Source organism: Hemicordylus capensis, chromosome 1, assembly GCF_027244095.1.
Source record: "Hemicordylus capensis ecotype Gifberg chromosome 1, rHemCap1.1.pri, whole genome shotgun sequence".
NCBI classification, from domain to species: domain Eukaryota; kingdom Metazoa; phylum Chordata; class Lepidosauria; order Squamata; family Cordylidae; genus Hemicordylus; species Hemicordylus capensis.
In genome coordinates, this window is record NC_069657.1 from 197,865,211 (window position 1) to 197,893,048 (window position 27,838).

The 27,838-nt window shown below is 42.7% G+C and overlaps 1 protein-coding gene across 6 annotated transcripts in view; it reads left to right on the plus strand.

Annotated features, from left to right (window-relative positions):
* The window catches only part of RAPGEF4 (Rap guanine nucleotide exchange factor 4), a 247,792-nt gene that overhangs the window by 193,609 nt on the left and 26,345 nt on the right, over positions 1 to 27,838 (plus strand). For 5 of the 6 annotated variants that reach the window (XR_008310598.1, XM_053266585.1, XM_053266600.1 and 2 more), the window contains 7 exons: positions 6,105 to 6,193; positions 10,428 to 10,506; positions 19,356 to 19,506; positions 22,326 to 22,414; positions 23,287 to 23,317; positions 23,991 to 24,069; positions 24,880 to 25,026. Coding sequence is in view for 5 of the 6 variants with exons in the window: in XM_053266585.1 (XP_053122560.1) it covers positions 6,105 to 6,193; positions 10,428 to 10,506; positions 19,356 to 19,506; positions 22,326 to 22,414; positions 23,287 to 23,317; positions 23,991 to 24,069; positions 24,880 to 25,026 (665 nt within the window). In the remaining variant the exon portion in view is untranslated. Of the gene's footprint in view, positions 1 to 6,104; positions 6,194 to 10,425; positions 10,507 to 19,355; positions 19,507 to 22,325; positions 22,415 to 23,286; positions 23,318 to 23,990; positions 24,070 to 24,879; positions 25,027 to 27,838 lie in introns of all 6 variants that reach the window. The other variant, XM_053266590.1, reaches the window with a different exon arrangement.

The following is a 27,838-nucleotide window of genomic DNA, read 5'->3' on the forward strand; positions in this document are numbered from 1 at the left end:
GGGGTATAAGGCAGCTTTCTATGTTCCTATTCTTACATCTCTCTGTGCTTTGTCCTCTTCTGCCTCACTTGATTAGATTTCACACCTACTTTTTCTGGGCCTCTTTTTGTGAAAAATCCTCCCTGGACTTGATCCTGCAAAAATCATCACAGTAGGAGTGTGCACAGAAAAGCAGAGTACTTCATCATTGTCAATTGCTACCATATACCGAGTCAGACCATTGGTCCATCTAGCTCAGTATTGTCTACACAGACCGGCAGCGGCTTCTCTGAAGTTGCAGGCAGGAGTCTCTCTCAGCCCTATCTTGGAGAAGCCAGGGAGGAAACTTGGAACCTTCTGCACTTCCCAGAGCAGCTCCATCCCCTAAGGGGAATATCTTACAGTGCTCACACATCCAGTCTCCCTTTCATATACATCCAGGGCAGACCCTGCTTAGCTAAGGGGACAAATCATGCTTGCTACAAGACCAGCTCTCCTCTACATACACAGAGCCTAGCCAGACATAGTCAGAGACAGTATACTGAAGCAATTGATCTGTCCAGTCAAGTTGTACTCATGATGACTGTGTGCACCTGTACTGGCCCAGGTTGTACATGTTCACAGGAAATAGAAAACCAACATTGGTATGCTGTGACAACAGTGCTGTTGTTTCTCATGCTATAAAGGTATAAGGGCAGCATTATACCATTGGCTATCTAGTTCTCCAAGTCCCAGACAGAGATCTCATTCATTCTTGCTACTTGGGGTCCTTTACTCAGCGATAACATGAATTGAACATGGTGCCTTCTGTATGCAAACTGCATACTCTTTCTCTGAGCTGTGGTCCTTCCGCTGTGAGGTTTGGTCTTGCTAGTAATCTTAAATCATCCAGATTCAGAATTATGCACTGCCACCGCAATATGGCTGATAGCATATATTATCATATATATTCATATATTATCCTTCCTGATCTCTATATTTTCATTCTCCTTTGAGGTTCCTAATGTAAGTAATAATATATGAAACTGCTGACTAATATAGATACCCATGTGGAATGTGTTGCTATATCTTTATGTATTTTGGAGATTATTTTAATACAACATTTTTTATCAGCCATCGATTTCAACTTTTTAGTGATTTATATATATATATATATATATATGCAGCGATATTAACAAACATTTCTTGCATTTTTCTATTTCCTGAACACATTTAGTCTTTCAACATAACCTATGATTCTGTTATCAGGGCAAGTCAAATGATGTGTTCTGTCAGTAATCTATTCCTAGGACCAAATGTTCCAAAAGGGGAATGATCCTGAATGCAACCGTTCCAGTTTAAACTGACTTTAGCCTGTTTTTCATCCTGCACTAAATTCACTATACACAAATACATTCAGTTTCTCTAAATCTTCAGCTACTTCCCCACCCCCACTCCAAATATATTTACTGAAACTGGGCTTCTGCTGAAACGATATACGTTGTTCTGCATTTGTTTTCAGAACTGTCAAAATTCTCCCCAGACAGAATTCCCAAAATTTATCCCCAACTAGAATGGGTATACTGCCTTGAATATTTCTTTTTGTTCTTGCCAGTCTTTGCTCATAATTTTTTCTTGGTGTAATTATTTCCTACTACTGCCATGTAGGTCCCTACCAAGCTAGCTAGAGTTTTAACTGAAAATCCTTAGGATAAAGTATCCCTATCTCTGCACTCCCTATGGCATCTCATAAAGGAACATTGCCTTTAAGTGTAATTCAATTTAATTTAATTTTTCTTTTAAGGTTTAGGACTCATCTTCACTACATTCTGTACAACTAACTGTTGTCAGGATGTCAGGATGATATATATGAATATATATAATTTTTATAAGAAGGTGGGATATCAGTATTCAAAATAAGTAAATAAATATTGGTTCTACGCCATGTAACTTAACTTATGTAATGTATATCCCATTGTTCTATCTTAAAATATAGTCAAGGTGGCTTACAATATTTAAAAATGTATTTTTAGGAAGGTAGGATGCCTCCTTGTCTTAAGGAGGCAATTATTAGACTGCTTCTGAAGAAGCCTACCTTAGATTCCTCAGAGCTGAGCAACTACAGGCCTGTCTCCAACCTTCCATGGCTGGGCAAGGTAATTGAGAGGGTGGTTGCCACCCAGCTCCTGACAGTTTTGAAGGAAACTGATTATCTTGACCCATTTCAAACTGGCTTCTGGGCGTGCTATGGGGTGGAGACTGCCTTGGTCAGCCTGATGGATGATCTCCAATTGGGAATGGACAGAGGAAGTGTGACTCTGTTGGTCCTTTTGGACCTCTTGGCAGCTTTTGATACTATCGACCATAGTATCCTTCTGGAGCGTCTGAGGGGGTTGGGAGTTGGAGACACTGCTTTGCAGTGGTTCCACTCCTACCTCTCAGGCAGGTTCCAGATGGTGTCCCTTGGAGACAGCTGTTCTTCAAAATCTGAACTTTTGTATGGTGTGCCTCAGGGCTCCATATTTTCTCCGATGTTGTTTAACATCTACATGAAAACACTGGGAGAGATCATCAGGAGATTTGGTGCAGGGTGCTATCAGTATGCTGATGACACCCAAATCTATTTCTCCATGTCAGCATAATCAGGAGAGGGCATAACCTCCCCAAATGCCTGCCTGGAGGCGGTGATGGGCTGGATGAGGGATAACAAACTGAGACTGAATCCAGATAAGACGGGGGTACTCATTGTGCGGGGTCGGAACTCAAGAGACGATTTTGATCTGCCTGTTCTGGATGGGATCACACTTCCCCAGAAGGAACAGGTTCACAGTCTGTGAGTACTTCTGGATCCAAGCCTCTCCCTGGTCTCCCATGTTGAGGCAGTGACCAGAAGTGCCTTCTATCAGCTTCGGCTGATATGCCAGCTGCGCCCGTTTCTTGAGATGAATGACCTTAAAAAAGTGGTACATCTGCTGGTAACCTCTAGACTGGATTACTGCAATGTGCTCTATGTGGGGCTGCCCTTGTATGTGGTCTGGAAACTACAGTTGGTCTAAAATGTGGCAGCCAGGTTGGTCTCTGGGTCATCTCGGAGAGACCATATAACTCCTGTATTGAAGGAGCTACACTAGCTGCCGATATGTTTCCGGGCAAAATACAAGGTGTTGGTTATAGCCTATAAAGCCCTAAACAGCTTGGGCCCTGGGTATTTAAGAGAACATCTTCATCATGAACCCCACCGTCCACTGAGATCATTTGGAGAGGTCCGTCTGCATTTACCACCAGCTCGTCTGGTGGCCGCTCAGGGACGGGCCTTCTCCGCTGCTGCCCTGAGGCTTTGGAATGTGCTCCCTAGTGATATAAGAGCCTCCCCATCTCTGACAGCTTTTAAAAAGTCTTTAAAGATGCATCTGTTTACCCACACTTTTAATTAATATTGTTTTAATGGTTTTAATGCTGTTTTAAAATATTGTTTTAAAATTTTTAAATTGTTGCAATGTTTTACATTTTTTGTTTTTGTTTTAATTAATGTTTTACTTTCTGTTTTTATTTTGTTGTAAACCGCCCAGAGACGTAAGTTTGGGGCGGTATAAAAATGTGTTAAATAATAATAATAGTAGTAGTAGTAGTAATAGTAATAGTAATAATAATAATGTATTAACTGAAATAATACATAATTAAGAACAGAATTATCAGCTAAAAAAACTTAAAAGCCACAATTGAATTTGAAAACAAACCCAAAAATAAAAAGCTAGTTTAGCAGGACAGCTTCTTTCAAAAGCCCATTGGAATAAATCTGTTTTACAGCCTAAAAACAATAATGGCTTCCTAGGAATTACAATGTCATAAGGTGCTGAGAATTATCTGTTAGAAATCCCTAGGCCTTGGGTATACTGTTTGAATATGCACTAACAGCAGCAAAGATGGAAATTGCATTTCACTGGAAAAGTGAAACGCTCCCAGATCTTGACCGTTGGTATGCTAGACTCTGCAAATCAGCATTAAGGGACAAATTAACACAACAGTCACGAGTCTCTTCTGGAATTTCTCATTCTGGCACATTATTCACTGGTTCCCACTGATCAGTTATGCTAATCATCACCATCATATTACAAATGGTCATTATTCAATTTGGAAAGATGTCCTTACAATATAATAACCCATGTTGTGTATATACAGTTTTCTTTCCTTTATGTTTATGAATTTTATTTGTTTCATAGAATGTCAAACCATAAATTTAAAAAAGAAATCCATAGCCCTCGTGTCACAGAACCACAATTCCCAGGATTCCCTGGGAAGAGAGAATACCTCTTCATTCTGTATAATTGTGTGCTGTTGATATATCCTCAGTATCAGAAAACAGTCCTGAGCCAGAGCTTAGCCCAGAGAATGCTCCTGCAACGCATTAAGTAGAAAGATGAGGGCATGTCCAGAATATCTATTGTTCACCAGCAGTAACTAAGCACAAGGAATTCCCATACATCTGGGATCACACAGTGCACAAGGCATGAGGTCTTGCAAGTCTTTGCCTTTCCCTTTTTTCACTGTAGATATTTAAATGCTGGGATCAAATTCATATGGGGAGCAGGGGGCCTGAAATGCATGCAGGTCCCTTCCATCTTCACCCCATCTCTGCTGCTATGTGCTGGGCCTCATTTTAGAGGCACTTTGTCTGAAGAGCTAACTGTGAAGATCTGCCTGCCAACTTTCTCTTCATGGGCAATCACATCTTCTCTTCACTGACTGATCTCCTTCCGAGTATTGCTGCCAACTAGTCTTCAGGCACTGCAAGCCACTTCCACAGTTTCATTTTCACTTTCATATTCAAAGTACAGCACACCGAACTCTCTCCTTCACTCCCCAAGATACCCAGTTAGTATCTCTGCAAGTAAGTGCTCTTGGCTTAACAAGGGTTTGTGTTCTTGGGACATCAATACACTCTTCCCAAAGGGCTGGCAAGTAAAAGAGCTGTGTGACGGCCAGTGCTCAAAGTGTGGAGGAGCTCCCAGGAGCTCAGCTCCACCACTTATTTCTCAGCAGGAGCTTTTTTGGGGGAAAGTTTCATACTTTTTCCCCCTCTACTTGAATACAGTAAAATGATGCAAAGTTATAAGAATGAAGTAGTATATTACAAGAGACCAATTTACTAGGAAAGGATGTACAGTTCAATAGACGATCATGCTTTTTAGTGCTGTTAGAAGTGCAGCAGATCTGGTTATTATGTGTTCTCCTCTCAGCATGTGTTATTAATCAATCATAGGTCAACACAAAACATTGCTCCATGTTGAGCTCAAAAAAAAAAAAAAAAAGGAAGGAAGAAAATGCATATACAAATGCAAAATTGCAGAAGTAACATGGGCAGACAACCACAAACAAAAATAATAGGGGGTTTGACCACTTAGTCTAAACCTTCAGCCACAAGGAGCAGCAGCATGTACTCCCAAAGGTTCCTAGTTCAAGTCCCAGCTGACCCTAACACGATGGCAGGGTCGTGTTCTCCATAGCATTGCTTTGACTCTGTTCAGTCAGTAGTATTGTTGAGTCTAGCAGTTTATAGTGGCCATTGCTTATTTTGCTGGTATCTGTTACAACTGGATCAGGTTGGAAATTCATTTGCCCTGCTCTTCAGACTGGCTTTCCTGTTCATCTCCTCAACTCAGGTCTTTCCTGCAACAAATCAATTAGATTCCTTGTCATTTTGACCCCTGGTTTTCTGTAGGCTCACCTTCAAATTAAAGCTAAAGCTCCACATTCTGTGTGCTCTCCCATTGACACTAAGGACCCGCCAGGGCTGCTGTGTAACGTCAAAGGCAGCTCTGATGGTGTGACAATGGGGCTGTGGTGGAATGCCCTTAGAGCCCTTCTGAACAGCAGTCCTTTCCATTGTTGGAATGGAATGTCTTTGAAGTTGTGCAGCATCCCCTTAACATAGACAAGAGACTGCACAGAACATTTCCCAATAAACTAAGTCTGGTATTATATTCAGGTCATATTCCTAAAGGTTTGCTAAAATCAAAACATAACTACATCGTATATGGAACTTAATTTTTTAAATAGTAAATATTATTTATTTGTCACATTTCTATCCCCACCCTGCCACTTCCAAAAAGTGCCCAGTGGTAATTATTTCCCTTTTTCTTACCCAGGTACATTGTGATGTCAGGAACTCCAGAGAAAATTTTGGAACACTTCCTAGAAACGATGCGTCTTGAATCAACATTAAGTGAAGGAACGGGTAGACTGATTTAATAAAAGCCGATCTGTAATTTTAGATTAATATAGAGTGAAGGCTGCAGGCCTGTACACCAGATTGCTTAAATTCAATTTAATGATTATTTAGGCAGCCTAATTCTGTGTAGGATTGCAGCCAAAGTGTACATTTGTATTGTGTATAACTGATACATCCAAATACATAGTATGAGTAGCTACCCTGTTTATCTGAAGATAAGACTAGGGTTTTTGGTTAGGTTTCTTTGATGTTAGAAATCAGGGGGTTATTTTAAAATCAGAACCCTCTTATTTTAATGTAAATATAATGATAAGCTGTATTTAACTTGTATTTTTTTTAAGGGGGTAGTTTTAAATTCACGTTCATTTTTTAGTTGAGTAAATACAGTGCATCCTTGACCAAAACAACCTTGCCTTAATGGCCTAGAACTTGGGTGCAGGAATTGTCTGGTGCCAGGTTGGTAATTTCTATTGGGTACATTTTTTTAAAAAGTCTCTGAAATGTGACTTAATTTTTGAAATGGTTGTTTCCAAAATATCTTGGGGCAACATTCCATTTGTCAATGTGCAACTTGCAGTTTGAACCGCAAACTTTTTCTCTGCAGTTGTAGAAGAACAAACATCTGCAATCACTCATTTATTTTTTTTCTTTTGCATTCCCCTAAGTCATAAAAAAGAAACATGTAAAATCATTTGTTGTTCATAACAGCAAACAAAACAATGCCTGGCTAAGATATACAAGATTTTGGACACATTTCTGTCAAGGGACATTTTAATGTATTAGAGGCACGAGTGAGCCAACTTATTTCCATGAGAATCGTCACGATTAAAACTATTACATTTTTATTTATTTATTAAAGAGAGGCCTGCAACCACATGTTTGGCTGGTGTTGCAAAATATGCAAAAAATAGCCTTCAGCACTGTCTGTTTGGCCCATTGTTCCCTCATACACTTGACCCATGCTTCCACTCATCCAAAACTCTCATGTCTTCTTTCTAGCAACACAGCCCTTCCTTGCCACATGCCTATAGCTCATCTGCTTCCTTGGTCCCTTTGACATTTCCTCATTCTCTTTGTCACTTTCTTTCCTCTGTCCCCTTTTCTCAGGCTTTTGCCTTATCCACCCATCCTTCTTCTTAAGCTTTTGTTTCTCATGCTACTCCCTCTCTGTAGCTGCCTTGTCCTTTAGGCCTAGGAACATAGGAAACTGCCATATACTGAGTCAGACCATTGGTCTATCTAGCTCAGTATTGTCTACACAGACTGGCAGTGGCTTCTCCAAGGTTGCAGGCAGGAATCTCTCTCAGCCCTATCTTGGAGAAGCCAGGGAGGGAACTTGAAACCTTCTGTTCTTCCCAGAGCGGCTTCATCCCCTGAGGGGAATATCTTCCAGGGCTCACACATCAAGTCTCCCATTCAGATGCAACCAGGGCAGACCCTGCTTAGCTATGGGGACAGGTCATGCTTGCTACCACAAGACCAGCTCTCCTTCCTATAGGCCTCTAGTTCCTTTGCTCTTTTCGCAACATCCCAAACCTTCCTTACTGACACTTTCAGCCTGAGTTGTTAGGATATTTGCAAACATTCCATGGCATCATAGCAGCTTAGTCAGTGAATTTATCTTTCTTAAACTAACATCTTCTGCCTGTGTTGCTTTCCCCCTTTACAGAGAAATACTCTTTTAAAAAAAAAAAAGCTTTGCAGATTCAGTTGTTTCAAACTTAGCCATCCCAATAAGCAAATTCTGGAGAAAATTTATGAAAGTTTGTTTCCTCAAATTTGGGAATTATACCCAAATCCTTAGAAAATTAATAACGTTGGAGATGTTTTATTCAGTAGTATTAGGAAGCAACCTGCCTAGAGAGCAGGAGGCTGTTGGTTCGAATCCCCATTGATGTGTTTCCCAGAATATTGGGAACTCCTATATCAGGCAGTAGCAATATAGGAAGGTGCTGAAAGGCATCACCTCATACTGCATGAGAGAAGGCAATGGGAAACCACTCCTGTATTCTACCAAGAGAACCACATGGCTCTTTGGTCGCCAGGAGTCAACATTGACACGACCGCACAGTCTTACCTTTCTTTTCTATTGAACTTTCTTAATCTAAATTTTAATGATTATCCATTAACAAATACCCCCCCCCCCATCTAAGAAAGGGAGCCTCTTCGCTGTTTCTCAAAAATCCAAATTCTTCTTCACATTTAGTTAAAGTTAAAAAATAAAACTTCTGAAATAAAATCTGGTCAAAGTTTATGTAAAGATGACAATATTTTAATGAATATTGGGGTTGTAGCTGATAGAAAATATCCAATATACTAAAGGTTACATAACACCTTAAGTGGTGCAGTGGGGAAATGCTTGACTAACAAGCGGACGATTTCTGGTTCAAATCCCCACTGGTATGTTTCCCAGACTATAAGAAGCACCTATATCGGGCAGCAGCAATATAGGAAGACGCTGAAAGGCATCATCTCATACTGCGCAGGAAGAGGCAAAGGTAAACCCCTCCTGCATTCTACCAAAGACAGCCACAGGGCTCTGTGGGCGCCAGGAGTCAACACCAACTCGACGGCATACTTTACCTTACTTTAAAGGTTACATAACAACTTCTTTAATGCACAAAAACAGGATGTTAAAAATAAACTTACAGACATGTAAGCAAAGCAAACCTTTTGATATAAAACACCATCATCTGTGCTCTTTTCAGCATTCTAGCTGGTAACACCTCAAGCCTTAAATACAGTAGCCAAACTGAAAATAGAAACTACTGAGAAGGGAGAGAAGAAAGCGAGCAAACCCCTTAACCCTTCCTGTGACCACTATATATCATGGCTTTTTTCATCTCTTCCTTTACAAGAATATTGGGTTGCAACTGCTCTATAAACATGGCTTCTTTCATCTTATGTCTCATTAAATTCCCTTCAACTGCCAGTATTGACACCTTTGTGTTACTTCTCCTTGATGTGTTTCCCTCATGTGCATTACCCATGATTTAGTTTGATTTTTATTGTGCTCAGGCTCAGACTGGCCCACAGGGCAACAGAGCATATTCCCAGTGCGCCCCACCCGCAGGGCTCCCCTGTGCCCCCCCCCGCACTCGGCAGCAGTGAATACTCCCACCCTTAAGCACCCATCCTGCTCAAAACCCGGTGCCCTCCCCACATACATTCCACCGCCTTCTCAGTGCCCCTAGTCCGGTCCTGATTGTGCTACATATCAGCCCAACCCAATATAAAGCACTGCACATTCCACACATTCGATCTTGTACAGTGTCCTGTCCCTTCACCTTACACCACCTCTCATCCTCCTCACAGACGGAACAATCCCTACCCTCACATTTATTATCAGATAGTCAAGGTTTAACTAGATGGTGTTTCAGTGTCTTAGGTGCTGTACATACAACATTAGCCTTAACACCATGGCTGTTCAGGATTTCCTGAGCCTGCCATGTAAATCTACCTGTTACAAATGGAATTGTTAAAACCGGCAATTCTTTTTCAAACTTTACCCTCCCACTCCTGCACAATGGAAGTCTTTACCCATTGATTTGGATCAACACTTGCGCCTTTTCCCTAGCTGTCTTAATACACTCCCTAGATGACACTCCTATAGCCCTCTGAATTACATTCTTAACAACCTGCACTTCCAAGGGTGTGCAGAGTTTCTGTTCATTCAGATCTCCTTTTTCATGGGCTTTCTATACCACCTGGCTTTACAAATTATTGGTAATAAGGGAGAGGTGTATATGGAAAGTTTTGATGTGGAGAATGTAATGTCACATGCATTTCATCGTCATTATATTGTTTTATCCAATATCGTAAAAAATTCTGAGGATTTTGTATTTCCCATTTATGTCCAGGTGGGTACCCAGACTTCTCTTTCTCCAATGTTATGCTACTTTAGCTCGTGCAAAGGAGAGTCTCTGATTTCCTTCTTTCTTGTTTATGCAATTGCATGCCAAACAACTGATGTATGGAGGATCTCCCCAGTCCTTAGAAGTGGCTTTTTGTAGGTGAAGAGCAGCAGAAATGCAAGCAGAAATTCCCCATTCTGCAAGTGGAACATGGCATGTGCTGTTAGGATCCAAGCCCATATATTTAATTAATGGGAAACATATCTAGTCAAACGAAGTCCTTTGTGCTATTTATGGAATGGATCTGATATTTCACTACAGTCGAAAATTATCTTGGGATAGCTGGCAAGAATAATTTTCTGTTCCTTTTTGTTTTCTTTTTACAGATACTGGCATACATGATTTTGTTATGATGCACTGTATTTTCATGCCAAATAGTCAACTTTGTCCAGCTTTAATGGCTCAATATCCTTTTTGAAATGAAGGACTTTCCTTTTCAGATTAAGCTCATTAAAGTGAATGTTGCCAGTTCTTTGTAAACTGAACAGATCATTGCAACTGATACGCCGCATGGCCCCGTTTGGGAGGGAAATCGGCCCACACTGCGATGGCAACACGGTCGGAATGGCGCTCCCTGCCTTTAAAGGCCTGCACTGCCGAACACAAGGCAGGCTGTTCTCCCTCCCAAATGGGGGCTGCATGGCCCTGTTTGGGAGGGAGACACTCCCTTACATCTGATGTCAGATGCGGGGGCGTGGCTAACCGGCCCCCTGCGTCTGACATCAGACGTGCGGAGCAGGGGCCAGCGGGATGCGGCGGCGGCCAAACATGGGCCGCCACCAGCCTCCCACCACACCTGGTCCATTTCCACTGTATTCCTATGCATATGACTGTTCTTGGCACCCTTATATATTTCAAAGCTGAGCCTTCTCTTTTTAAAAGAAAGATTAGCCCAAATCAGTGGAATAGCTATGTAGTTCTAATGTGGTTAGCAACTGGCATGTGACTGCAAGAATTTTGTGACCCATTTTCCCTTTTATTGATCCTGTTTCTTTCAGCTCCTTGCCATCCCGTGGCTTTACCCACTGGTAGGCTATGTCTCATCATTAAATTAAAATAGCAAGTTCTTTGCAGAGAGAGTTCACCCATTTTTCAGGGCTGGCATTAGAGGTCAGCCAACTTTGGGTTATCAGGGGGCTCACAGCCAAGTTCTGAGGCCCTACCCAATGCTTGACTTCATGGGGCGGTGGGAGAGAGAGAGAGATGGCAGCCACCAGGTAGCATTCCAAGCTCCCACCAATGCTACCAAGGTAAGTGTTCCCCAAACCCTTGTGGAGGCTTACCTTTGCAGGAAGTGGCAGCAGCTTGGAGCACTCCTCAGTAGTCATACTGGCAGTTGCCATGTTTATTTACCAATAATGCAATTCCCCTGGCCCCATTGCTGCATCACAGTCATGCAATGATGGAAACAACACTTCATTGTTGTTGGGGGGAAATGACACTCACCAGCACAGTGCTGAAGTGCACCCCAGGCCACCACCCACCTTGCCACTATGGTAAGCCCTGACTAGGCCATGAGGGGCCATCAAAGCCCTTGATGAAGGGTCCCCTCCAACCTGCAGCCAGTCCTACTATTATCAGGTTTATATATCAGCCTGAATAATCACCCTGGAAACCAGAGTGGGTCAAGCAGGGATGTGCACGAACCAAGGTTCATGCATGGATGCCATATGCATGCCAGCACTGCGTGTGGGTTCTTGGCAGGATTGCCACCACAGTAGGAAGCTGAATGGGGTAGCAGAGAGCAGGTAAGGACCTGCTCTATTCCTTTTTGAAGATCCCACTCGCTGCTCTCCTCCCCCAGCTACGCCGAACCTGTGCACAAACCTGGGTTTGTGCACATTCCTAGGGTTGAGTTCTGTTGTGCTACCACAGACAGCAAACATGAATTAAAATGTATAGCACATGTTAACAAGCATAGTGAGAACACCAACAGAAGTTAAGCCCAGCTCACTTTCTATATTTCATGGGAACAAAAGCATCTTCCCACCTTTATTAGCTAAACATCAGGTGATCGTATCACAGAAATCACATTGTGCACCATGGAATCCATTGGATATGCACAGAACTTAGCAGAGATTTAAGCAGTATACTGCCTTGTTTTGTTCTTGTGCCCCGATCTCTCTTTGATTCCATTTTCCTGCTTTGCCTTTTAATAACCTGGCTAACAACCCTACATACGCTGTAAAACTAAGACAGTATGGTCTCCTGGGTCTGACCTAGTTTCAGTTTTTTTCTGCCTCCTGAGTCTGTCCTTTGGGTCTGATCTGACTGGACATTGAACTCACTTTGTGCCCATCTTAGATGGTTTAGTTGTTCTTGCTCTGTCTTCGATTCTTCAATGCCATGCATTGTTCGACTGTTGCTGTGATGGAATCTGTCTCATACTGACCATTGCCCCGAATCTATCCCTTTCTCCATTTATGCCCTGAGTTCAGCATTTCCCTTGACCTCTCACATTTTGATCCCTTGTAGGGAACAATCTTCAAATAACATTTTCGTGAAATATCCTGGCTGGTTTCAGTGGGAGTGTACTTGAAGTTAAAGATATGTTCTAGACATTAACATTTTATATTTGTTTGGGAAGCTTGAGAATCCTTTCCTGTTAAAATCAGCAAAACTTCCAATGATTTGCCAAGCTTTTGGATCCATCAACTCTTGTTTAGAGTACAATTTTTACATGTGCTAATTTTTAGAAGTGCAAACTTTGAAAGTGGTGACTCTCTCAAATTTAGCAGAGGGGAGAGCAACTAAGCCTATTCATCCGCAGCACAACATCCCTTCAGTGATGAAGTTGAATGTATTTCATTTTAGATTGTGAGCCTATTTGAGACAGGGAACTTTTTTTTCTTCTTACTCCTTTTGCTACATAAATTACTTTGAGAATATTTTTTGTTGGGAAGTGGCATATAAATAATGGCAGACATGATGAAGGAAATTACTCAATGTAGTCACATTGAAATTAAAAGGATGCTATGCCTACCTTGTCCTTTTAAGTTCAACGGGACTACTTTGAGTAATTTTCCTCATCATGTCTAACAACAACAACAATAATGTGGGCAGTATATTTCCAAAAATTGGAAATATGTCCAGTGTTATGCAACATTCTATTTAACAACTTTCTTGAGAGAATAAATCAAAAGAACATTTTACTTATTTAAAAACATTTCTACATCACATACTGAAACTGGTTTAATAGTCATCCTTCTCTCCAAGAAACTCTAAGAACTGGAGATTATAGGCACTGAAACCCATCTACAATTTCCAGGATTATTTCTGACAATTAAACTGGTATAAGATAGATAGCTGGTTTTGAGTGTAGAAATACCCTGATCAGATTGGGTCTGTCTTTGTTGCTAGCTTGGCCTTCTGTTGGTGAACTTCATAGGTGCTATGCAGAACCAGACAGCAAAACATAGCTCAGAAATACAATGCTAGATCTCTTTGTGTTTGGTTTATATTTATTATTATACACACACACACACACAAAAGCTGGCACAGTATAGTGGTGAAGCTACAAATTGTTCAGTTCTCACCTTTGCCATGAACTCACTAGATTGCCCTAGGCAAGCCACTTTCTCTCAGCCTCAGTCCCCCATCTGCATTATTGGAATAATAATGTCTTCCATTGGGTTGTTGTAAGAATTACAGTGGGTGGCCTGACACAACCACCACCAAGTCAGGAAGCTGGGAATATGTTGGGGAAATGTTGGAAACCAAGACTACATGAGCCGGTGAGTGTGATGTCTGGAAACCCTCCCCACGATGTTCCCATGCTGGATTCCTGAGATTCACCCAAGATTCTTTGCCTAATTGTAACCTACATTTGCTGTTGGATAGTGTCAAGGTCTGGCCAAATGCCAGGGAAGTTCACGGCTTGGCTGAACGCTGACGACTGAATGACGTACGTTGTTTTTCAGCAAGGAGTAGACGGCTGGTGACAGGATTTATAGTGGAAGCCGATAGCTCCCAGCTGGCAATTATTCACGGCTTATCAGCCTTCAGCAAGAGGCGTTTGCTCCTTCTAATAGATTCTAATTGCGTTCTGCATTTATTGCGCCTGCGTTGTTGTGGTGTCAGTGTTTCATTGCCTAGTTCTTCTTCCGATTGGTCTCTCACGCTTTCTGCTGACTCAGGTTGTTGTGCCTGCTCTAAATCATTAGTTGGATCTACCACAGCTGTTTCATGAACGCAGACAGCCGGGCTCTGCCCCTCAGACACTCCTGACTCGGCTGGAAAGTTGACAGCTTCCCCTTCCTCCTCGCTGTCAGAGATCGAGGGCGTGACAGATAGAGAATCTCAGGAGAATGTTGACTGAATCTTGGGATTCTGGCACGGGAACTGGTAGGCAGATTCAGATGTCACACCCTCTTGGCGCACATGTTCTTGGTTCCTGGCATTTCCCCATGACCTCTGCTTACTGATTTGCTGGCGGTCGTGTGAAGACGCTTAGTGTAAATGTAGCACTTTGAAGACAGTAAAAGGCTATATAAATACTAAGTATCATCATTGTGAAAGAGACAGATGAGTATGTTATATACACATGAATACATGTACTGCATCAGGACAGATAACCCAGGTTTTAGGTTTCATGCTCATGAATGAAGCTAGATCCGTCATTGCATGGAGGGAGGAACAGGCTGTATAGTTTGTTACCATTCTTAAGCATCGAAATATGTTGAAATCAGTATTCAGTCACAACATCATTGTTGATTAATACCTTAGAAATTACAGCCTCTCTGGCATTTATTTATACATAACGCTATTACTCTGATAGATATGCAGCATGAGCATTTAGGAGGGTTTTTCTGCCTTTTCTTGTGCTAGCATTTGCAAGGGAGAAATTATTAGCAGAATTAAAAATAAGTAGATGAGCCATGGAAATACGGAAAAAATTACTAGTGCCTGCGGTGAGTCACTTAATAAGCAGGTTAAAGGATATTAAATAATTATAGTGCTTGCGCAGCAGAAACTGCATGAAGAGAGTGACTCAATGAAATGTTGCTTGATTTCTGAAAAGTTATGGAGACCAAAGCCTGCAATGTAACATCTACTTTCTAAGTTCCACCTTCACAAAGTAGCCTGTCTAGCTTTTCTGATCTTCTCTAAATATTTTCTAAGTTAAATTAAAATGTAGATTTCTGTAACAGTCCCAAATCCCAGGAGGCAAGCTGCTGTAGCAGAAGCACTGATGGAATGTCTAGTTCCAAGGCCTTTGTTTTAATTCAGGGAAATGGTTAGAAAATTATGGTTTAATAAGCCCACTTTCTAAGCATTTTCTTAAATCACTGCTTTAGTCATGCTTTGCATTTGTTACCATATCAAGCAAAGAAGCCAGGGATTTGGGTTCCTTGTTTTTCCTTTGCAGCACAAAGTCTCCTGAGTCGTACCAGAGACTGTATGTCAAAGCACTCGTGCTTTGATTGGAAGGAGACATTTATCTTATTTTAAGCATTTCCTTCACTGTAGCCCTCTGCCTGTCAGAACTGTCATATGTGGGAAATATTCGGGGCCATTAATTCTACTTGGAATGCACAAAATACTGTTGTATTCAATTTTCCTTTAATTCATGAGTATCTGTCTGTATTGAGCTGTCTGTCTGGCAACCTGCCTATCACCATGTTCTAAGTAAAGCAGAACTAGCAGAATCCCAGAAGTCACGCCAATGATTATATAGTCATATTTGCTGACCCTGGCATTAGAGTTCAGATGTTACAGAGTACAATAAACCCACTAAAATGAATGCTGTGCTAAACAGCCGTAGAGTCTGATTTTCATGTCAAAGTTTGTCCTTTCAAAAGGGCAGAATTTGACACCTGAATGAGTTCCCCATTACAAAAAAAATAATAATGGTGTGTACTTTTAAACTCTTGGATGCTCAGTTGCTTGTACTTGAAAAAGCCAGGTTGGAGGCACGGAAGACCAGACTCTGCTCCTGTTGCCACCATCATCAGTGATAACAGCCATCAAGGATGGTGCCAGTGGCATTTCCATCCCACCTTCTGCACTGATTTGTCAACACTAATAATCCTAACTAAATTGTAATGCGTTCATTTGGCTTGTTTAAAGGCTTCTGTGCCCAACTCTCACTGGGAATTATGAGAGTTGGGTGCAGCAGCAATGACCCAGAGCATTGGCATGGAGCCTCCCACACTTTCATTAGAAGCATACCACGGATGGAGTGGTGAGTAGCATGCAGCCAGCAGGTTTGCATCCTGCTTAGGTGCACAGTTGGTTGTGCAGAACATAAGCCACAGTTTGAAAAACCTGTCTCCTCCTTGTTCATGCTGGATTCTTGGTTGGCTGGTCGTACCCTCCCCAGTCTTACTGGGAGTGCACGCATATCAGAGACCAGTGTGGGCAATGAGTGGGGAAGGCGATGTGTCTCTGTAAAGAGAAGCACTGTCTATCTTGTTTTCTCAAAGGGAGATGCTAATGAAGTGATAGGCTGGATTATGTTGGGAGGAGATAGTGCCATTTTCCCTCCCAGTGAAGCTTGGCTTCCACTGACAGGGAACCCCAGAGGGGGAGGGGCAAATACAGGGCATACCCCTCACTACCACCCCTTCCCAGAGCCACCACAAGGCAGGCACAGTGTGGCACTGGAAACATGAAGAAGCCCTGCATGTCTAATGCCATTCAGAGATGGTCTAGAAAGCCAGTTGTCTTCCACACCCCCTCCTTTTATTTGCCACACAGACAAGCATTTGGTAATGAACAAATCGTGGTAAGAACACACACACACACCCCGCAATAATGGTTGCATATTATGCACCTTTCACGAATAGAATAAAACCAATGGAAAATGAAACCTTGAGATAAAGTAGATGAAGGATCCAGTACATGAGCTGCTTCCCAAGCATGGGAGGGTCTTAGCGCTGACACAAAGACCCCATCCTCCACTTTCCTAGCTCTTATTGCAGTGTTTGCTCCATTAAGCTGTCAAATGCCCCAGCAAGGTGTTTTGGTGCTTTCTAAGGACACTTGCACCACAGCAGTGTGGAGGGGAAAGAGCAAGGTTAGGCCGCATTTGATAGACATATTGAATCTGCTAGGGATGTGCAAACAGGTTTGACCCCAAACCTGTTCGAGGTCAAACTGGTTTGGTTCGATCGTTTGAGGTCAAACTGAAACCCCACAGTTGAGTCCGACCTCGGACCGAAACACACACACACCCCTGACAGTTCAGGGGTAAGCCTTTTTTTGTTTTTGTTTTTTACATTTAGCCCCTTTGGGGGGCTTCCTCTAGGCCAGGTCTGCTCAACTTCAGCCCTCTTGCAGATGTTGGCCTACAACTCCCATTATCCCTAGCTATTGGCCACTGTGGCTGGGGATTATGGGATTTGTAGTTCAAAAACAGCTGGAGGGCCAAAGTTGAGCAGGCCTGCTCTAGGCCGTGGGGGTTCCACAAAGGTTCCCCCTCCCCCTGCCAGCCTCGTTCATCACCACTGCAGCCCATATGGCCGCTTTATTTGGTCCGTTCGGGCCTCCGTATGGTGGCACTGTGGCCATTTTGCCCACCTCCGCACATGCACAAATGGTCTCTGTGAGGCTTGGCATGGCCCAGGGCCTCGCAGAGGCCATTTGCACATGCGTGGCAGCAGGCAAAAGGGCCGCCGCGCCACCATACGGAGGCCCGAACGGGCTGAATATGGTGATGACCGAGGCTGGCAGGGGGAGGGGGAACATTTGTGGAACAACGCCCCCATGGCCTAGAGGAAGCCCCCCTGAAGGGGCTAAAGGTTATGCCAGACCGAACTGGTCCGGTCAGGTTCTGTGCACATCCCTAGAATCTACTGAGGCTGCCTACGTCACCTTCCCCCCCCCAGAAGCATAAATCTCTAGTCCAAGTTGAAAAGGATCACAGCTGCTAAAGTGGCTTTGTGCTGTGAAGTATGCATCCCACTGAAATCATTGTTATATAGCAGAGCCGTACATAGAAGAAATATAACCTCTCAATTATGTTTATGCTATCTTCAGTGCTATATCTAATAGCATTCTCCCCTCTTTGTTGCAGGGCCAAACGACAACATTGTGTTAGATGCATGGTTTGGCCTTGCACATTAATTTGTAAAAATTAGGTACCACCATGGGGGCAGGGCAGGGCAGTGCAACCTGGATTGGGTCTAAAAGGTAGACGGGAGCTTTAACCTTTCCTTTTGTCAATGTCCCGATCTAGATCAAGGGTCCCTTGATGGAAATATAAGAAGTTGCCATTTACTGAGTCAGACCATAGGTCTATCTCGCTCAATATTGTCTACACAGACTGACAGTGGCATCTCTCTCAGCCCTATCTTGAAAATGCCAGGGAGGGAACTTGGAACCTTCTGCTCTTCCCAGAGTGTCTCCATCCACACTTCTAGCCTCCCTTTCATATGCAACCAGGGCAGACCCTGCTTAGCTAAGGGGGCAAGTCATGCTTGCTACCACAAGACCAGCTCACAATCTAAAAATAAACACAAAGGAAATACCAGGATGAGTTCCTGGAGGGATGCTGCACTAGAATTTGATAGCGTCAGCTGCTCTCTCCCTCTAAAACAGAAGAGAATCGCCAATTAACATTATGTGAACAACTGACCAATTGAACTTTATTCGGAAAAACTCTGTGGGTTTTCCCCTCAAGCCAAGCAACCAGAAAGCTATGGAAACGTTAAAACTGGGGAACCCAATGAAAATGTCATTGATCTTGAAAGCTTCTCTGGGCAGTTGTGTTTCACAGTGCTTGGGAGAGCCAATTTCATGAAAGTATGAGCTATGCTGTGGCCCAATTCAGATGACAGACAAAACCATGATTAGTCTTACCTGAAGTTAACCTTGGAAGCCAAGAATCATGCTGCAGATGATCTGGAAGCTCTGGTTTCATTGCCTCCACAAGCAATCTCCCTACCTCTTCCGCCGAGTGCATAACTCGACCAGCAACCATTGGTTGTGAAAGGGGGGGGTGCTCTTGGGAGAAGCTTCAGCACAAACCCCAGGTTGCCACATTTGGACAGCACGATGGGGTCAGCGGAGCTCCAGTTCCAGCAACCTGCCCAACTTCAAGCTGGGGGTCCAATCTGCAGTTTGGAGGTGTCAGCAGAACCACGGCTGCGGGATTTCCCTGCATTTGGACAATGAGAAACACCGGCCTCAGGTAAGTGTAACTAAGGGTTAGCGTGACATCTGAATGAGGCCTATGTTAATAGCAAGCGAAAGGAAATTCTGAGAGGGGCAAAGCACAGCAGAGTGATATGTTTTCCTTGACATCTTGGCACTTACCATGCTCAGCCTTCTCAAGGTACAGAGCAAGAAAAAATGGATTATGCCCTAAACAACAAACGGCGAGTCGTTCGCTTAGTTCTGCAGTGGGCTGCTTTGTATGGAGATATTCTGCAAGAGGATGAAGCAGCAATGGCCTTTCTGGAGGTAGGGCACCATTGCATCTGCTGCTCTTTCTTTCGAATGAATATTAACTATAATAGGCACAAGAGAGGTGTCGAGACTATTTTTCAAGCTTTAGAATTCTCCTTCCAGGGACATTAAAGTGCCAACTGTTATTTCTGTCTTTTTCAACAAAAAAAAGAAAGGAAAAGAAATGCTGCCAACTATGTCAGGTAATGCCATCAGTGGTTGCAGTTTTAGGCAGGGGAAGGGGGAAATACCAGCTCATTTTTAAAATGGTGTCTATTTTATAATGTGGGGTGGGTTACATTAGAATTACAATGAAGACTGGGACACTATGAAGATATAGGACCTGCCAGTTTAATGGTTACGTTGTTAGCACAAACAATGGGTCCTTCTGTTGCCACTCATTTTGGCATTGAGCTGTTGCCATGCATAGTGAATAGCACAGTTCTTCAGAAGTAATAATGTATTTACTATGCAATGTATTTTTTTAAAAAAAAAAATCATGCCCATAAGCTGTGAAAGTATATTAAAATCATCTTGTTTGATGATAAAATCTATTTTCATTTATGCAACTGCAAGAGAACCACGGCAAATTGACTGAAGGCCAAGTGTCACATCACTTATTTATTTAAATGTGTTTTTACTTTATTTTATTTTATTTGTGCACTGCCCCAAATGTCTGTTTATGGACGGTTTACATCAACAGAAAACGAAACAGCAATTAAAACCTTAAAAGAATATAAAACCACAAGTCTGGTTAAAAGCTTGGGTGAATAAATGTGTCTTTAGAGATTTTTTAAAACTTGTCAGGGATGGGGAGACTCTTATTTCAGCAGGGAGCGCATTCCAGAGTCCCAGGGTGGCAACGGAGAAGCCCTGCCCTCGTGCAGCCACCAGACAAGCTGGTGGCAACTGCAGACGAACCTCTCCAGATGATCTCAATGGGCAATGGGGCTCATAGTGAAGAACATGTTCTCTTAAATACCCATTAAATAGGTTAATGGCCTAGCGTGCTTGGCTTTTGGTTTCTCAGCAGCAGCCATGGGGGGACAGTTAGTAGGGATTGGGGCCAACAGCCGTTGTGGATGGGGTTGATGGGAGCTGTAGTCCAACAACATCTGAGGACCCACGTTTGAGAATCCATGACTTGTACTGTTATGCTTCCTTATTAAAATGTATACCATGATGGAGTGGACCATGGAGACTTAAATTAATTCTCTTTTAAACCTGCCCCCCACCCTTCGCTTGGCTTGTGGACTAAAACAGGTTTCTCAAACTGCTGCCCTCTTGCAGATGTTGGACTACAACTCCCATCATTGAGATTGTTTTAATGAAAGGCGGTATACAAATTTAACAATCAATCAATAAATCATTCCTGGTCATTAGCCATGGTTACTAGGGATGATGGGAGTTGTAGGCCAACAACTGCTGGAGGGCTGCAGTTTGAGACTCTGGGAATAAGGAGAGAGACTCAGTACCTAGACTGCAAAATATTTATTTATTTATTTGAATAATATATACCACCCTTCCAAAATGGCTCAGGGCAGTTTACAATTAAAACAATAAAAAGCTAAAACAAGTTAAAAACAATATAGCCACAATTAACAATTTAAAAACATTTTAAAACAACAATTAAACAATTTACAGTAACTAAAAGCCCCAAAATTGGGTTAGAATTTAAAAACCCTGGAAAGCCAGGCCAAAGAAATACGTTTTTAGGGCTCTCCTGAAGGCTAGTAGAGAATTCAAATTACAGATTTCCGCAGGGAGTGCATTCCACAGCCCCGGAGCAGCTATAGAGAAGGCCCGCCTCTGAGTTGTCACCAGACGAGCTGGTGGCAACTGGAGACGAACCTCCTCAGATGACCTTAATGTACGGTGGGGATCACGCAGAAGAAGGCGCTCTCTAAGGTAACTCGGACCTAAAACGTTCAGGGCTTTAAAGGTAATCACCAGCACTTTGTATTTTGCCCGGAAACATATCGGCAGCCAGTGCAATTGTTTCAAAATAGGTGTAATATGGTCTCTCCGGGTTACCCCAGAGACCAATCTGGCTGCCGCATTCTGAACTAATTGAAGTTTCCGAACTACGTACAAAGGCAGCCCTACGTAGAGCGCATTGCAATAGTCAAGCCGGGAGGTTACCAGCTGGTGCACCACTGTTTTGAGGTCATCCTCCTCAAGGAATGGACGCAGCTGTCGAATCAGCCGAAGCTGATAGAAAGCACTCCTGGCCATGGCCTCCACCTGAGAAACCAGGGTGAGGCCTGGATCCAGGAGCACTCCCAAGCTGTGCACCTGCTCCTTCTGGGGGAGTGTAACCCCATCCAGCACAGGGAGTTCTAACTCACTCCTCAGATAGTATTGTAACTGTTATTTCTGGAAGTCCTGCAAGAAATGGAAGCAAAAACTTAATCCTGAAAATATTTCTGTTCTATGGGGGGGTTACTATATAGTCTAAAATTAATTAATTGAACATTCTTCTCTCTTTAATTGTAACCCAGATTTGTTGCCTGCAATGGCATCCTCAAGTTTGTAAGTAGTATAGCCAGATTTTGCTGTCCCTTTTGAAATAATCTCTGGTAAGAAATGGAACCAGCTTCAGTCAGCATCTTTTCATCCTTTCAAACATTTTTAGTGTGCCCATTTATCTGTCAAGAACTTTATCATTCTCTTTTGCGGGGGGGGTACATTTCTGTGCACATAGAAACTGGTTGGAGATGATGTCAATGTAACTTTTGCTTACTTATAATTATACCACTTATGAGATGTATATTTTAAAAAACCAACTGCCTCTTTTTATTATTTTTTTGAAGAGTGTTCTTTGTATTCAACAGGAGTTTTATGTCTCTGTGTCAGATGATACAAGGATGATTACAGCACTCAAAGACCAGCTCCCAGAACTAGAAAAGACTATGAAACAAATGTAGGTCTGGCCTTAGGTTCCTTCATTTCTAAATTATTATTTGCAAATGTTTAGTGCTGGGTATAGACTATGACTGTTTTCAGACACAAGATCAGCAAAGAAGCTAGAACTCTAGAAATATTGATACCAAAAAGAACAGTCCAATGTCCCTGTCTTGAGTAACATGTCATATTACACAATAGGTGACATGACATTATTGTTCTCTCCAGTTTCCCTTCCCCCTTAAGTAAGCCAGTGAAGTAGTACAAAGCAACTTGGAGCACACCGTACATCACATCATGTATTTTGTATTCTAGATGTTGGAAGAAAAGGAGGAAAAGGATGCAGGGTTTACAAACATGCATTTTGAATCCTGCAAGGGGGGAAATGCATGGATTAAGCACCCTCTCTCCACCACTGCTTCTCTGTTCTAAATTTTCTCCTCTCAGAGCAGCTTTTTTTTTTGCTCTAGTACATTTTATACATTTTAGCATGTAATGTGTAGTTTGCCATTTATGGTCAATTTGCTGTAGAGGTCCTTTTGGACAGAGCCTTGTCTAGCCATTACAGTGCCAATTCGAGGAGCTGAACGGGAAATATCTCAGATCAGAAGTGCTTCCTCACTGGATGGAGGAGGATGGAGTTTGGTGCTGCGATAGCTGGTTTGGTGCTCAGGTTGCTTTGTTGCACAGGAAGAGAAATTAGTACCAACACAGTTCTGATGTCACGGCCATAAACACACCTAACATTTGCAAATGCTTCTGTCTGGAAGCACTTGTCTATGGTACTCTGCATATTAAAGTCAATACAGTAAGCATCATCCTTTAAATGGTATGTTGCTGTGAAGATCTTCCAAACATCTTTCTGAAATATGTCGTATTTGCTTTTTATAGATCAGAAGAAGCTAAAGCACCTCAGAAAAAGGTAAATATTTATGATACTTGATTCATATAACATCTGTTATTTTCCAAATCACTAAGGGCTGCTTCACAGTTGGCAAATGCTTCTTTACCACCATGTTTTTGTATGGAGGGGAGCCACAGCCATTCCTGGTATACATAATCATACAGCCTTTCGAAAACACATTTGCAATGGAGACATGTTATGGTTTTATATCTATATCTTGTATATGATATCATATATCATATATTATATATGAATATATAAGTGTGTGTGTGTGTGTGTGTGTGTGTGTGTGTGTGTGTGTGTGTGTGTGTGTGTAAAAACCACTCTGGGAATGTTTGTTGAAAAGCAGTATATAAATTTTATTTATTAATTTAATTTAATTTAATATAATTTAATTTAACACATTTCTATACCAACCAAAACGCAAGTTCTTGTATTCTTTGTTGTATTCGTATCATCGTTTATGTGTAGACCTAACATATGTTACATGTTCACATTAAAAATGTAATGTGGGAAACTGCTTCAAGACTTCAGTATCCCAAGGAAAACCAAGTGCACGCAGTAAAATATTTTAAGATGTATAGGCATGTTGTTGCTGCTTTTCTCTAAATACCATCAGGGAAATCTAATAAATTCTAGGTTTGTGTATTTATGATGATGGAGGTTTGTTCTGTTTTATTTTTTTCTCCAGCACAAAGTTCTTTTGCAGCACTTCAACACGAGCGATGAAAGAACTCAAAAGCGCCAGCCCATCAGGGGGAGTGATGAAAGTAAGTTAATGCAAAGGATCATGGGACTGCAGTACCAGTGAAGGTTCCCTTTATCCACACTATCCCCTGCTCCTATCCTAAGGCAGGGTTCTCCAAGCATTCAACCAAATCCACACCAAAGAACCAAATACTCCAGAGATCACCTTCACCTGTTTCCAGTATAAAATCAGGGCAAGTGTTAATAAGACACCCTATGTCAGCGATTTATTCAGATGTGCGCAACACCACCCCCACCCCAAACTTCTGGTATTTTTCAATGAATTCTTGAGTGATGTAAAATAATTCACCATTCTCACAATCAACATCTTCAGACCTTTGTCTTAATTCTCTGCCACACTTCATCTTTTATTGTTCCTTTTGGTGCTCTTATGTGCCCTACTATGAGCTCAGTGCAAAGGTCCCTAGAATGAATCTTGGGGAAAGCAGCAGGAACAGGCATAACCCCCATTGCATGATTGACAGGTCATCAAAGAATAAAGTACAAATGAGTGATGTCATTGGTATGCAGTGCAGCCAATAAGGACAGCAAAAGGGGAGATGCACAACGACTTGTGACCGTGAGGGGAAGTTCTATCAAGATACAGAGCTAGGGTGAGAGCGGTCAGCATGAATCTGGCACCTCCCTAGCTGAGTCTTTCTGTAGTGTGCATTGCATACCATAACTGAGCGTGCCTTTGGATGTAAGTACATTTTGAAAGATCCACAAATAGATAAGCTGTTTAGTGAACTCCTTCATCATCTGTATCATACGTCGATCCCGTGTGTTGTTACGTCCACAGTTTCATAATGTGTTGTTGTTTTTGTCTGAAGTTTTGTTCAAGGTGTACTGCATCGATCACACCTACACCACCATCCGCATTCCAGTGATGTCCTCTGTTAAGGAAGTCATCAGTGCCATAGCTGACAAACTGGGCTCTGGAGAAGGCTTGATATTAGTCAAGATGAGCTCAGGAGGAGGTAAGGCATTTACATAATCTTTAACACTCCTCATTTACCTTGAAGCAGCAGACCATGATGGGATGGAAAGACTCGCACTGGTTTTTAAAAGATCTTTCAAATTCATTTTTCATACCTGAAAAACTGAACTCTTTCTTTTTGGAAGAAACAATACCTGACAGTTTGGGCAGAGAGATTATAAGGATCCAGATTCTGGCTGGACATTAGAAGGCATTTCCTCCCTGTCATTGCTCTTTGGCAGGGGAGCCGTCAGCCTCAGGCACTGGTGGGCTCTCCTTTGCCAGAGGTTTTCAGAGGCTTGACAGCCATCTGTCAACAGGTATGCTTCATCTGTTTCCGGAACTGAGTAATACGATTTGGAAGACCTCCAAGCTTCCTTCCAACCAAAATTCTATCAGAGCGGAACAAGCCGTGTCTCAAGGCATTCAAGGAACACAGGCCCATGGGGCGCTGAGGCCCCCAGGGGTGCCATTGCTGGCCCTGCATCCACCTCCACACACCCCCATGGTGCCATGCTCCTGCCGCCCATGCACCACCATGCTTCTGCTGCCCGCCCCTGCACTCCTGCTGCTGCCGGCTGTCCTCCGCGTTCTTGCAGCTGAGCCAAAGCCAGCTGGGAATGGAGGGTGCATGTGCGCTCTCTCTTCCCAGCTGGCCCAAGGTCGGCTTCTGATCCAAGTGGTGGGGAAGTGGTGCTGGGCAGTAGAAGCATGGTGCTGCTAGGGATGGGGAGTGCAGTGTGTGGAGTGCTGCCAGGGATGGGAAGTGTGGTGAGCCACCCAAAGGAGCCACCGTGATGGCCAATGGGACTGGGCTGCTGCCACTGCAGAGGGACATCCATTGGAACCCAGGGCCCCTTTCTCCTTGCTATACACCATTGAATTCAATTATTCTGTAAAGTCTGAATGTCTGCATTCCAATTGCCCCACTCCCCCAATTTGCAACCAGAAATCCTGAGAGCAGAATTTCTTAGGCATTTTGCATGCATGGCTCTTAAGTACTGAAGGCCTTCCAGTGAGATGGGATGTGGAGCTGCAACAAAAGGAATGATTGGCAGAAATTAGGGGGCACCACATGTGGTGAGAAGTACCTTTCTGCTTGTGCAAAGCACCTTTGGATCCAACCCCTAATTAGAGTAATTGTAGTGTTGCAAGGTTACATTGGTTTAATCAGTAGACTGAGCAACCAAAACTTTAATAGACTGGTCACTGGACTGGAGGCCAATCTTAACTGGTGGGACAGCACATTAAAGTCGTACTTTTTTGAGGGAGGGTATTTTGTATTTGGTGTCTTAATGTTGTAGAGGCTGGAAAAGAGGATATGAAATACGGCCTCGAAACCTCGCTGTGGGGAGTGACTTCCATTCATTAAATAGGAAGTTATCCTACAGTACCTTCTGGTATCTCAGAAGGGAACCTATATGAGGTATTGTTAATATGCAAATGTATATAAATTTAATTGAGTAATTAGTTATCAGACGGAAGATTAATCAGCTAAACATTGCTTAATTAGCCAGCTATATTTGGCTGAATAATTTGACTGAAGTCCTTTCCAGCTAGTAAAAAATGGTTTTTATTTTTATAGTATATCTGTGCTGGCTTTAATGATAGCAACATGTACCATCCGCTTATAAAGGAAGACCATAAGCTTGATTTAGAGAGTGGGTTACATAGCAAGGCTATTATGCAGCAGAAATTTTAGCACACTGAACGCAGCATGCAACCAGAGTAAACATGAATACACATGCAACATAATATTACACCTGCACATGTGTATAATATGTGTGTGTGTGAATGAGCATTTGCATTGCTCATTACTAATGTTGTCACAGATGCTATCCAGTAGGGCTCCACAGTACTTGTATAACCTCATTCCATACAGCAAATGTAAAAGCAAGAGGAGGGAAATTGCTTTTCCCCTAGTGAAAAATGTTGTGGTTCAGATGCTGGGGAAATGTACATACTCACAATTAGCTTGAGAGTTGACACCTAGATCACCTGCAACAGGGGAGTGACATCTGCACTGCCTGTGCATCTATTGCAGTACATCTGGAATTTTTTTTTGCAGTATTTGAAAGGGCTTTTGTGTGTGTGGAGACCAAAGTGCTAGGAGGAAAGGGGTGAATGGGAGCATGATGGGCAGTTCTACCCCTGTAATTTCCCAACAGAGAAAGAGAGAGACAGAATGCTGATCTCCTGAATGCTGACTGCTTCGAGTCCTTCCCGGGCTCCTTCAGTTCCTCAGCCTTTGAACAGAAACTGCTGGCAGGTTTTCACACATCTTCCTCAGCCGTAGGCTCTAGAAGCCTCCTTTTCCTTCTATGATGCCTTATAAACTGAGCACACAGCAAGCAATGCTTCTGTTTTGAGCCCACAATAGTATCTATAAGCACTTGTAGCATCTGTATACACAGTGCTGTAGGAGATGTGCTCATGGACCGCATATTCCCACAGATTTGATGGATCCTTGTTTCCCTTCCCACCCTGCTCCCCGCTGTGCACATGCAGCCAGCATGACAGTCCATGCCTCCCATTTCCCCCTCCAGCTCTCCCTCTCACCTCCATCCAGATCACGTGTGTGTACACAGGCTGGGGGATAAGGAGGAGAAACAGGGCTCTGTTAAACTGATGGGAATCCTCTGGGCTTGGCTGGTGAACCCAAGGTGGACTGGATTATGGCCTATATGTTTCTGTTTGGTGAGAACTAGAGAAGGCTTTTGTTAGGGCTTACCAGCATGCTGCCTCAGTCTATTTTCACAAGATTAATATTTGACCTTAAAGGCTCAAAATTGTTTGAAGGTAAGGGTTGAGAA